Below are 12,213 nucleotides of genomic sequence, written 5' to 3'. Positions count from 1 at the left end.
CTTTATTGTCTTGTTGTTTTATACGGTCATTAAATTGTTTTTTATATATATCTATAAAAAGCATATTTCGTGTCTTACGTCATACATTTCATTTAGCCCTCAACTCTGATATGAATACAAGTGTAGTGCTCACATTAGTAAAATTAAACACGGCCATTATACTGAGATGAGGGGGTGCACCTTTAAATCACAACAGAAAGGCAAAAATCAAAGACTCAGCAAAAACTTCTCAGTGATACTTAGCAGAAGCAGCTACCTTAGAACGCCTCACAGCACTGTCTAAATTATCCTTAATTTTAATGGTCACCTGACCAAATAAACTCTAAAACCAGCAGGGATGTCAAACATAAGGCTGGGGGGCTTGACCTGGCCTGCAAAGACAATCCAGCCTACTAGACGGCTTTGGAAAATGTTAAGAATTTTTACTACTTTTTCACAGTTTTCCCTACTGATAAATAGCTCCCACGTGGCCATTGGTATTACACCAAAGTAAGTAACTGATAAACAAATGACAAAAGTTCCCTTTTTCACTACCTGCTATGGAAATTGTGTTAGCAATGGGTCCAGAGTTTTTGTGGGGGGTTTTAAGAGAACTCTTATTTACAGCTTATTTATTTCTTGCTATTTAAGTCGTGCTGACAGATTTCTTTCGTGTACTACAGCAGAATTTCTTCAACAAATAGTAAAACTGAAACATACTGTTGAAATTACACAATTTTTGTTATATAAATCTCAGGCGTTACATGTATAATTAAACTTCTTCAAAGTGGGCTTACTTTGACATTCTGCTTTTGAGGGATTCCTCTTAGAAATCTCAATTCAGAAGTCAAGTTTCTCTGCTACATTTTTGATCAGGCAGATTTTTCAACGCTCCTCCAACGCCATCAAGACGCGTCGCAGGACCCAGTGAAACTCACATGTACGCCCCCAGTGTGCGTGTCTGAGGTTAAATAGTCTTTTAGTGTGTAGTTTATAAAGTTTTGAGTACATAAACCGCACAGTTTGTCCGCAATGAGCTCCCAGATTACTTGTATCGGGTGGGTAAAACGAGGCGTTGCCAAGGAAACCCCGGATAAAGTAAGTAACATTAGCATGTTAGCCGACCGGCGGCTAATCTGTCAACATGGCAGTGCCCAAACTTTTACACGTATTGAACCTCGAGCAAATGGCACATATATTTTAAAATAATAAAGCCACTTTTAAAATTTAACTCTAGGTTGAGTTGAGCCAGGAGGAGCTCCAGCGAATCATCACTGAAGCAAAAGAAGAATTGGGGTATGTTAAAGGCTCACTGCTCCCGTGTATCCCATCACACTGTGCCTGCTGTCATGTACTTTTTGTTTACTTCTTTGAATGCCCCCAGGGAACTGGCAGCTGAGGACGAAGAAGAAGATGCTGAGGGTGTACCTGTTGAAGAGAGTGATACTGCTGAAGTGCCACAGGATGAGAGTGAAGAAGGAAAGGAGGAGGGGGATGAGCTAGCAGAGTATGGCCTGGATAAATATGATGAAGAAGACGCAGGTGAGGAAGGGGCAAGGTGCTCTTTGGTTATTTGAGTAGATTTGCCGCTTCATCCCATATCTTCTGGTGCTCTGCCTCTGTTTTAGTGACGGCTAATCTTGGTGACAGCCTGGCTGGACTCACAGTGTTCAGCTCTAATGAGGAGGATCCTTACATCACCATCAAAGACACAGTGAGTGGCCTCCAAAAATAAGTGCATGCATTCTGTGTTGTGCCTGAGGAGCTGCTATAAACTTTAAAACCCCTCATTTGTTTTCCAGTGCAAGAAATTTGTGTTAATTATTTTGGATAACTTCCTTCCTAGGACCAGTATGAGCGCGAGGACTTTCAAATCAAACCCACTGACAACCTGATCCTGGCAGGCAAAGCAGAGAAGGATTGCTGCAATTTGGAAATCTTTGGTAAATGCCTTCATTTACTGACCCAGTGGACAGATAACAGAGGATTGTCTTCAGCAAATAGAAGGAAGTTTTGTTCATTGGATACTGCTGCTGTGGCTTAAAATAAGCTAAATGTGTTACTTTGCAGTTTACAACTCAGAGGAGGACTCCCTTTATGTTCATCACGATATTCTCCTGCCAGCCTATCCACTGTGTGTGGAGTGGCTAAATTTTGACCCAAATCCTGCAGAAGGAACATGTAAGAAAACATCAATGATAAATGCAATTTAGATAAAGTCTCTTGTTTCGTTGTATAGGACCTTTTAGCAAGCACTGTCTCCTGTTTGTGTGTGTGTTACCCTGCAGCTAACTATGCAGCTGTGGGCAACATGACCCCTCAGATAGACGTGTGGGATCTGGATGTGGTGGACTGTTTAGAGCCGGCATTCTCTCTGGGGAGCAAAAAGGCCTCCAAGAAGAAAAAGAAGAGCAAAAAGGTAAAAACCTAATTAGTGGTTTTATTCTCAGCAAGAAATTGAACCCTCAGATGCCCATCAGAGTGAGAGTGTGTGAATTTCTATCGCTTTCATTAAATCCTGAATTGATTTTTAAATGTAAATGTATTTTACCAGAAATATCAAAATCTCAGGTTAAAACTCACAAAACTATTTCAACAACTGCCAAACAACTAAATAAGGAAATGAGAGCAGGTAAAAAGATGTAAACAATGGGTGCGGATCCCCTCGTTCACCTGACAGCACGTACATAGACACGACATCAGGTGAAAGCTGACGTCTTACAGATTTGAAAGCTGCAGGTTTCGTCACTCTCTGACCAAAATTTACTGAACCAGCAACAAAAGAAGATCAAATCTACGCTTCACGTTTGAAAAACACTGTCATCAATTCCCTCTTACTTTCACTGTTTTGCTTCCACCAAGATAAAAATCACACTTCCTGCACAGCCCTCTCTCTCAGTGTACTCAGAGACCAGTTTACCGTCAAAAGTCTCCATTTTCTGCATTATTCATTTGCTCATTACGCACCAGTCTACCGTTGTGTACAGTGCTGTCGGCCGCTGTAACCTTGCTCTGCTTCACTTTAGCAGTATCAGATAATATTCATATGTTGATTTGTGGTTTTCTTCAGTTTTTGATCTACTGCAGAATATTTTTAAGGCGGTTATCTGCTATAAAAAGTCAGGACAGGAAAATCTTCATGTTTTTCTGTGTTTTATCCTCAGTTACTTTGACACAAAGGCATCTGCTGTGATGCTGGCACCTCTAATGAAGTCTCACAAGTGACAGATTTGTTTTTGTACATATAAAAAATATGAATATGTACTGATAAATGATCATAATTATAATATTTCTGACTGTTTGAGTCAAAATTGAATTGAATCGATTCAGTTATAGAAATCAAATAGATACCCAGCTCTAGTAGAAAGCACTATATTAGTACCAGTCCATTTAGTAAACTCTGAAGGGTTTAATATAGGTTGAGACTGAGTTGGTAATTAACGGTTTCTGTCTGTTCTTCTAAAAATAACAGGGGGCAGCAGCAGAACCTGTTGAGGGGCACACAGATGCAGTGCTGGATTTATCCTGGAACCAGCTGGCCAGGTCAGTATCAGATTGCATTAATATGCATTCATCCATTTTCTACCACCTATTCTCATGTGGGTTGCGGTGCAAGGAGTCTAAACGGAGATGAACAGGCCTCCGTTTACTCTCGGAAAATGGACCCATTTCTAATGGAGAGCCCAGATTTCCTGTAAATGAAGCTCATTTCCTCAGCTTGTATCTGAGCTTTTATTATTTCAGTCTCTACCCCCTGCTTCTTATCATAGGTGAAGGTAGGAAAGCAAGTCAACCAGTAAGCTGACAGCTTTGCCTTCCCAGTTTGGTCTCTCTTCACCACAACAGACTTAAACATGCTGCATCAGTTCATCTTTCAATCACACGATCCACTCTTCCTTCCACTTGTAAACAAGTCCCAGAGATACTTGAATTCCTTTACTTGAGGCTGAGAGATGTGCATATACTTTGTTTATATTAGATGCATGTGGTATAACTGTACGTATCTGTACATCAGTGGGTCTTTCCTGAAACACAGTCCCCTCTTTCTTAGGAACGTGTTGGCTAGCGGTTCTGCAGATGAAACTGTTATCTTGTGGGATATGTCTCAAGGCAAGCCAGCCAAAACCCTGCGCAGACACACTGATAAGGTATTCAATGAGAAATAAAAATACAATTCACAGTTTATATTGAGTGTTGCATTCCCAGAAATTACAGCATTAAGCTGCTGGGTAACAAACATGTTTGTCTTTCAGGTCCAGACGTTAACATTCCACCCGTTTGAAGCCCAGACTTTGCTATCGGGATCTTACGACAAGTTCGTGTCATTTGTTCTCCTCACCACCAGATTTTATAGGAAAATTTTGGATTGACAAAAGTTTGGAGGCTTAACATGTTCTCTTTACAGGACAGCTGTACTTTATGATTGTCGGAGTCCAGACAGCAGCTATCGGACGTGGAGGTTCAGTGGCCAAGTGGAACGTTTGGTCTGGAACCACTTTTCACCCTGCAATTTCCTGGTGAGTCCTTAAAACATCCTCCAGGATTCTTTAGTAGACAAGCTGTGCAGAACACAGTAAAATGCATTTCAATTTACAGAGCATCCCAAGTTTTCTAAGAAACAAGTGCTATTCTCAGCTCCCATAAAAGTGCCAGTGCTCATATTAAATGTCATTTGTTTAATTTTGGGGGGCATGTCTGAATATGCAAAGTGTCATCGCCACTGTTTGTAAGACAGTTTATTTAAAATTTCTTTACATACAAATTGTTTTTAACTGTAACAATGACTCTCACATCAAAGGTGAAGCTTTTGCCTGGGCCTGAAAAGGTGCTGACTTGGAATATTGCTATGCTATGACATAACATAACATAACATAACATGTTATGTCAATTTATCTCTTCAGTAGAGAGATAAATTTGGCATTTTCCCTATTAAGAAGTGTGTCACTCCCTTGGAATTTTTCAGGGAAATGTAAGGTGATCAGGCTTGGGAAGCATTTGTTCAGCTGACACAGAATGACCCATCTGTTACGCCTTCTCCCAGCACTGGTGCTTCACATTGATGTTTTTGGCTGACGTCCAGGTCATTTTCAGAGCTCGACCAGCATAATCACATGTAGAGATGTGGTTTATGCTAGGGGAAACCACTTTTGTTTCAGTCGCATTGTTTTCACCAGACAATAAATTACAGATTTTTTTTTTCTGCTCAGTTTTTTGATTTTTCATCAGAGGATGAAAAACAAAATTATACAAAAGCATCAAAGCTTAACCGCATTAAATCACATTCCTTTTAAAACCCGGCTGAGCAGCTGTGACTCCAGCTGGTGTGTGGTCATTGTGCAAATGACTTTGCGTATCTCATTCTGTTGATTTTGTCAGTTCTTCATAAGCTGTGTGCTTTACGTGTGGGTTTTTTTTTTTTTTCTTATTTTTCAGGCGAGTACAGAGGATGGTTTTGTCTACTGCCTCGATGCACGCTCAGATAAACCGGTGTTCACACTGAGGGCACACGATGAAGAAGTGTCAGGTGTGTGTGTGTTCAGTCCCTTTTTTCAGTTTAAACTCTAGAGAAGCTTTTCTTTTGTAAGAGGCTTTTTTTTTCTTGGAAATGAGTCATTTGGGAACATATGAAAGCATTCCTTGACATTATTCATACATACCAGAGAAATGTGGGAAAACTCGTGGTTGGCTTTTTTCCATCATCATCTCAAAACCACTTCCTTTCTGGAGGAAATCATGAAGACAGTTGGGTAACACTGAGGCTCTGTGATTTAGCCCAACCAAGTGGAGCCTTCCTTTCCTTGTGTTCTTGAAAAGATACAGTAATGACTGTGCTATAGAAACCACGCCTAACCCCCTTTGAATTCCTGCAGGGTTGGCCCTCAGCAGCCAGATTAAAGGATGCATGGTCACCTCTTCAGCTGACAAACATGTTAAGATATGGGACATTTTAGGCAACAAACCCAACCTGGTGCACTCGCGGGATATGAAAATGGTAAGTTTGTGGTGTGTTGTGGATTATTTTTCCATGTGTATAAAAAGTGGTTGTTAAAAGATGTTTAACCTGACTTTGTAACCTGTGATCAGGGTGTGCTGTTTTGCGGGTCATGTTGCCCCGACCTGCCCTTCATCTATGCCTTTGGGGGACAGAAGGAAGGTCTGCGAGTTTGGGATATAAGTGATGTTGCAGCAGGTAAAGTTAAATCATTTGTAAATCATGTGAAATTAGTTCCAAAAGCAACTGCACGACTTGTTCTGTGGTTATCTAAAGTGGCAAACATTTATTTTTGATGCTGTTTCAGTTAATGATGCTATAATGTTGTTGTGACTGCTTTTAGTGGCCGAGGTCTTTGGCAGTCGAGAACGCTTGGTGGCAAGTACGGGATCACAGGCATCCAGCACTGCAGCCACATCTGACATGGAGGTCTCCTAGTGACAGTCTGGTTAAAATGGATAAACTGAGCTAATGTGGAAACACATCAAGCTGCCATGCTTGAGGTTTCTTTGTGGAAGCTCCACTGAGAGGCTGGCCAACCTTTGAAAACCAGGCTCAAAGGAACCAAAGAGCTCAGTTCAGCCACATATGAGGCCGCTGACAAGAACATTTAAAGACTTGTTCAGGAAAGTCGAGGAACAGTTGCTCTTATATTAATATAGGTGGACTTCTTTGGATTTTTGAATGACTGGGTGAAATTTAAAATCAAGGCAGTTTTTTTTTAATGTACATTACCAATGTATATGCTGCTTAGATTACTTTCTCAAGAAAGCCATGCACACTGATCTGAACAGTGGTTTTATACCCTTTTCTGCTAATAGATAAAAATTTTGGGGGGAAAGTCTGTACAGTTATTTGATTTGGCTCAAGTGTAAAAATAAATAATTAATGGACTCATCCAACTTTCATATATTCAAAAAATAAACACAGTTCATTAGATTTGTGTTGATTTTGTTCTTTGGTTTTCAAACCACTTATGAACCACTAGATGGATGTGTATGGATGTGCGGTGTTTAAATATTTATGTGGTTGTACTGTACATTATTAGCCTGTAATCTTAAAAAAAAAAAAAAGTAAAAGACTTTCTTTTGGGTTTTGTGCTAAAATGAAGTGCATTTAAAACTGGACCTAATACTAAGAATATATGGAAAAATAACCACCTATAATGTAAAGTGTGAAACGTAAGAATTCATAAATGTTTCCGTTTACTGTTAGTCACCAGCAGGGCTGAGTAGTAACAGACTATGAGCAATCAATGTTTTTAAATGATATTAAAGAAAAACATAGAAAATAAAGGTATCACAAGTACTACATGATGCATGTGCGCACTGGGAATTTGAACTGAGAGTATTTGTGGGGATCCCAGGGTTCAATTGTATTTTATTTTAAACAAAACATTTCTAAGATATTTAAAAATATTTTATGTAACAGCATGAAGTTCAGTTCATTTTGGAGATTTTGAAATAATTCAAACATGTTAGATGTTAAGTGCATGTTAAGTGCAGGAGTTACAAATAAAGCCAGAGTAGAAATATTGAAGGAGATGGGTGTAGCAGCGGAACTATTGAAGCCGACTCAGAAAGCAGAGACGGAAATATTACAGTGTTGCACATACAAAATAATGAAGCATGGCGTCGGGTCGTTTGTGCAGACTAAACAGTCTCCTAACGCGACTCTCCGGTCGCACTCGGTTATCGTGTGTACAAAGTAAGTTTTATGCTTTATTTGTCATCGTTGGCGGTCATGTGAGTTTACAGATTTAATGGTTAACAGCGATGGCAGCGGTGAAAGCTAACAGGCTAACCTTGACAGTTTAGGTGGCGAGTCTGACTTCACTGTCCAAAGCACAGTGTGTCTGTACAAACAAACAAAAAAAAAAAACTCGCTACGAATAATTTAATATATTACAAGTTTACACGTTTCCTAGTGACTGTAAACGTACCACATGTTGGGCACAGTAGCAGCATCATGTCTAGTATCTGTGTTTAGTAGTTCCTGCTGCTGCCTCCATCCTTGTGTTATGGTCTCTAAGCTTTCAGAGTTTCATTTATAGCTAAGAAGTTGAACCGTGTCCATTTGTGTCATTAGTTGTCTGGACTTGTGTTACATCTGTGTTGGTTGTGTTTGTTTTCCTGCTGCAGCTTGTTTGGTCCCAGCTCGCCAGAAGTCCAGTGTTGGTACTACTTCTCTTGATGGACCTGAATGGTTTGTATTTGTCAAATTAAGATGAGATGAACAAAGACGAAAGTAGTTAGCTTACCTTGTGGATTAGAATTAGCATTGCGTGTTGTATTGTCCAAAAGTCTTGAGCAACAATTTATTTCATTACTTTAAATTTTGACTCCAAGCAGCCAGATGTAATGTGTTGTAATTTTTAAAGAGGCCTCAATTAGTAGTTCTCCTTCTTTCTGAAGAACTTTGAAAGTTTTTCTTTGGTCATTGGTGCCTTTTTCACAGTAAATTCACTCCCTTTCTTATGCATGACATAAGGAAACATAAATTCCTTATAAAGACAACCAACTCAAGGGATGAAGTGTATCCTTAAAAGATCGAAGGAAACTGAACAAGTGGAGAAAAAATCCAGCAAAGACTTGACACAGCATGCCTCGGTCGATCCATCTACTGTTCACCAGTGCCTCATCAGAAATGGTTTCAGTGGAAGTTTAGTTCATTCTTAAGGAAGAGAAAAGGCTGAAGTATGCCAAATTACAAAAAAACTGGACTGAAGATTTGTGGCATCAGGTTTTATGGAATGATGAATTAAATTTTAAATCTTTGGTTCAAATCATCATCAATATGTGCAGAGGAGGTCAGGAGAGAAGTACAACAGCCACTGTGGAGGGTCTGTCGTTGTTTGGGGGTGTTGGAGATCTTCTCAAAATAGAACAAACAAACTCAGAAAAGCATCATAATGTTTTGGCTTACCACATAATACTGTCAGGAAGGAGTCTGATAGACAACGGCTTGACTTTTCAGCATGACAATGATCCCAAACACACTGCCAATGCAGAAAAAGTATGGCAAAACACACAATGGAACACCATCAGTCATGATTGGCCTCCCCAGAGCCCAGACCTCAACATTATTGAAGCAGTGTGGGATCATTTTAATGGCTAGTGAAAGAAATGCAGCGAATATCCAAAGAAGAGCTTTGAATTTCCTTCAAGAAGCCTGGCGAACTATTCCTGAAGAATATTTAAAGAAATTACAAGAAAGCTGCCTAAGTGAGTTCAGGCTGTGTTGAAGAATAAAGGTGTTCATACAAAATAATGACTTTCAAGCCCATTAGAATTGTATAAACTTAACAATGGTTTACATATTTCCCATTTAACTAGCAAAATATAAAGAATTTGTTACTTCAAGACTTTTGCAAAGCACTGTAGCTGCAGAAATATGTAACATTTTTGTAGTTGTGTTGTTGGAATAATTAAGTTTTAAAAAAAAATGTGACAACTACTTAAGTTTGACATAGATACTAATCTTTCAAATTTTTGGCTTTAGTAATGTGGATATTGGTGTGACCTCAGATGGAAAAACCATAGTGTGCTACCATCCCACTGTGGACATTCCCTATGAGCTTACCCAGGTAAGGCACTACTGTGCAGGTTTCAGAAGTATTCTGGATATAGTTTTAGACCTGTTATTATTTTATAACAAATAAACTTGAAGTATCAGACTTACAGCCATTAGAAATGATGTAACTGTTCTGTGCACAACAAGTGAAAAAGCTTCAGGATTGCAATAAAACACCGTGTATTTACAAAACGGGAAATTAATCTTTGCAGCCTATAGAAAGACCAGACCCAATGGCCAACCAGGTCGAGACGCACGACCAGGTTTTAAAGGCCCACCTCAGCAAGGAGGTGCTCAAGGACAACGGCCCCACAATAGAAGAGCTGAGCAAGATGTTCTTCACTACAAAACACCGCTTTTATCCAATTGGACAGTAAGTATACAAGTAACACACACATAGGCAAAGGTCTGTGATGAAAAGGTTGGTGGGAGATTTGCCCCTATGTTCTTCATCTGGTCTCCCTTTAGTAATTTATTGTTGATTTATTCCTCCAAAGTTTACATTTGGATCAACAAGATGAATTATGTATAGAAAATTGTTTATCTGGATATATCTATGTTACAGGTATTATTGGTATTGCACAGTCCCGATCAAAGTTTAAGACCACTTGAAAAATGTTTGAAGTGATCAGCAATAACGGTGGAGCTACTTATTACTGAGTTTGGGTTTTCTGTTTTGGGGTGATTACAGGTCTTTTGTTTTTTTGCATGCTCAAAAAAAGGTTTTGTCTCACTGTCATTTCTTCTTGTTGCATGTGGAAGCTCTACCTGGAACCTTGTTACTATCCAACCATGTTTGTTTGTAATTTTTCAAGTGGTCTTAAGCTTTTCATCACCATATTTACTGGCAAGCTGGAGGTCAGAAATAACATATTGAAGAAATTTCCCTTGAAAGTGGGTTACTCAACCTTGTTTCGTCTGGTTTGCTGATTTAACAGTGTTAGCACAGCAGATTTAGATGAGTTGCCAACTTTGATGAGGAGACTCTGTCGCTCCTTCTGTTGTTTTTATTCATTGGATGATTGTGAAACTGTAAAAGAGCTGAAAGAAAACGTGCTCTCTCTTTAAAAATGCCTCTGTACTTGTTGTTCTGTATTGATCGTCCTCTGTTTTTTTTGTTCACAGGTATCGAAGGCGACGCATAAATAAGGACCCACCGAAGGACAGATAGCTACCAAACAGCAAATGATATCCTTCTGTTGTCACTATAATGTTAAATAAACTGTTAAATAATAAGTTAGTAGTTACTATTTTTTTTTATGCAGCCACTACACTGGACTTCACAGTTGCAGTAGAATTTTCTTTAGACTGATGATATAAAGCAGGGGTTCTCAAGTAGCCTGGCAAGTCACACGTGTGTCTTCAGAGTTTCCAGGTGTGCAGGTGTATAGATCCATATCAGATATTGTGATGTCATTATGTTGGCTAGCAGCCACCTACCAACCTCCTTTATGCACATGTAAACACCTTTTATAAAGGTGTCGTATCATTTTCATTTCATGATGGTAGCATCTAGTTCATATCCCTGAAACTTTAATTATGAATAATGATTTATGATGTCAACGTGTTGCCTAGCAACCAAAGAGTGTTGTAGCAACGTAAACATAATGAATGAAAATTAAATTTACTATATTTGTGCTCAGCAGACATTTAGTTCTCATTAAAGAGGTACGCTGAACAGCTATGCTGAAAAATATAGGAACCCGTTAAAGAGACACTACTTCTGCTACCTAACTGTTAGCATAAAGGACAACGTGTGTGGGGAAAGTGAATCACTTTCAAAGCACAACTACCTGTACAACACAGCAGCAGAAGAAGAGGGGAAAAGTTCATTCTCTTTAGGATGTATTTTGTGGGTGAACTGTGGTCTGAATGTCACCCGCTTGAAGCGGGTTGTGGCAAGTGATGAGTGTGTCAGTTTTAACGCAAATGTCATAATGCACCTCACATCTGATCCACATTTGGTAGATCTGTGGCTATGATGTGTCACTTGGATAAAAAACGTTCTTCAGTCTGTTGGGCAACAGGTCAAACAGATAGTGACCAGGGTGAAAAATGTCTATATTGATTTTAAGGCTTTTTTAACAACATCTTGGTTTTGCAATCTTGTTGAGTGTAACATAGCAGAAGCCCACTCCACAGAGCTGAATTCTCCACCTTTCTTTAGCCTGCTGTCCACACACTTAGATTCCAAAAGATGCATCAAGGCAACTCAGGATTTAGTGCCTAAAATTCTTTGACACGCAGACTAGAGGAGCTGAGAATCAAACCATCTATCTTCCAGTTGGTAGATGAACTCTACATTGGGGCAAAAAAGTATTTAGTCAGCCACCGATTGTGCAAGTTCCCCCACTTAAAATGATGACAGAGGTCAGTAATTTGCACCAGAGGTACACTTCAACTGTGAGAGACAGAATGTGAAAAAAAAATCCATGAATTCACATGGTAGGATTTGTAAAGAATTTATTCGTAAATTAGGGTGGAAAATAAGTATTTGGTCACCTCAAACAAGGAAAATCTCTGGCTCTCACAGACCTGTAATGTCTTCTGTAAGAAGCTTTTCTGTCCCCCACTCGTTACCTGTATGAATGGCACCTGTTTGAACTCATCATCTGTATAAAAGACACCTGTCCACAGCCTCAAACAGTCAGACTCCAAACTCCGCCATG

At 39.4% G+C, this 12,213-nt stretch overlaps 2 protein-coding genes across 2 annotated transcripts; both read left to right on the top strand.

The window, feature by feature from the left end:
- Window positions 1–848: 848 nt before the first annotated feature.
- On the top strand, window positions 849–7,266 carry pwp1 (PWP1 homolog, endonuclein). The gene is made up of 15 exons (XM_026148150.1): window positions 849–1,077; window positions 1,217–1,275; window positions 1,364–1,521; window positions 1,608–1,693; window positions 1,826–1,922; window positions 2,050–2,160; window positions 2,268–2,398; window positions 3,452–3,522; window positions 4,031–4,127; window positions 4,233–4,294; window positions 4,385–4,496; window positions 5,413–5,503; window positions 5,850–5,971; window positions 6,064–6,169; window positions 6,315–7,266. The coding sequence occupies exons 1-15, from the start codon at window positions 1,012–1,014 to the stop codon at window positions 6,407–6,409; spliced, it is 1,464 nt and encodes a 487-aa protein (XP_026003935.1). The 5' UTR covers window positions 849–1,011; the 3' UTR covers window positions 6,410–7,266.
- Window positions 7,267–7,527: 261 nt separating this feature from the next.
- On the top strand, window positions 7,528–10,780 carry mrpl42 (mitochondrial ribosomal protein L42). Its single transcript, XM_026147123.1, has 5 exons — window positions 7,528–7,678; window positions 8,113–8,176; window positions 9,473–9,557; window positions 9,757–9,917; window positions 10,670–10,780. Exons 1-5 carry the CDS (start codon window positions 7,600–7,602, stop codon window positions 10,713–10,715), a joined length of 435 nt encoding a protein of 144 aa, XP_026002908.1. The 5' UTR covers window positions 7,528–7,599; the 3' UTR covers window positions 10,716–10,780.
- Window positions 10,781–12,213: the final 1,433 nt, after the last annotated feature.

Source organism: Astatotilapia calliptera, chromosome 17 (assembly GCF_900246225.1).
Source record: "Astatotilapia calliptera chromosome 17, fAstCal1.2, whole genome shotgun sequence".
Lineage (NCBI taxonomy): Eukaryota > Metazoa > Chordata > Actinopteri > Cichliformes > Cichlidae > Astatotilapia > Astatotilapia calliptera.
This window is presented reverse-complemented; position numbering and strand designations above follow the sequence as displayed.

Coding starts and splice junctions, on each gene's coding strand:
- pwp1 (XM_026148150.1), top strand. CDS start 1,012: ATGAGCTCCCAGATTACTTGTATCGGGTGGGTAAAACGAGGCGTTGCC. Junction 1,078..1,216: donor CCAAGGAAACCCCGGATAAA/GTAAGTAACATT, acceptor ATTTAACTCTAG/GTTGAGTTGAGCCAGGAGGA. Junction 1,923..2,049: donor CTGCAATTTGGAAATCTTTG/GTAAATGCCTTC, acceptor GTTACTTTGCAG/TTTACAACTCAGAGGAGGAC.
- mrpl42 (XM_026147123.1), top strand. CDS start 7,600: ATGGCGTCGGGTCGTTTGTGCAGACTAAACAGTCTCCTAACGCGACTC. Junction 7,679..8,112: donor TCGGTTATCGTGTGTACAAA/GTAAGTTTTATG, acceptor TTCCTGCTGCAG/CTTGTTTGGTCCCAGCTCGC. Junction 9,918..10,669: donor CGCTTTTATCCAATTGGACA/GTAAGTATACAA, acceptor TTTTGTTCACAG/GTATCGAAGGCGACGCATAA.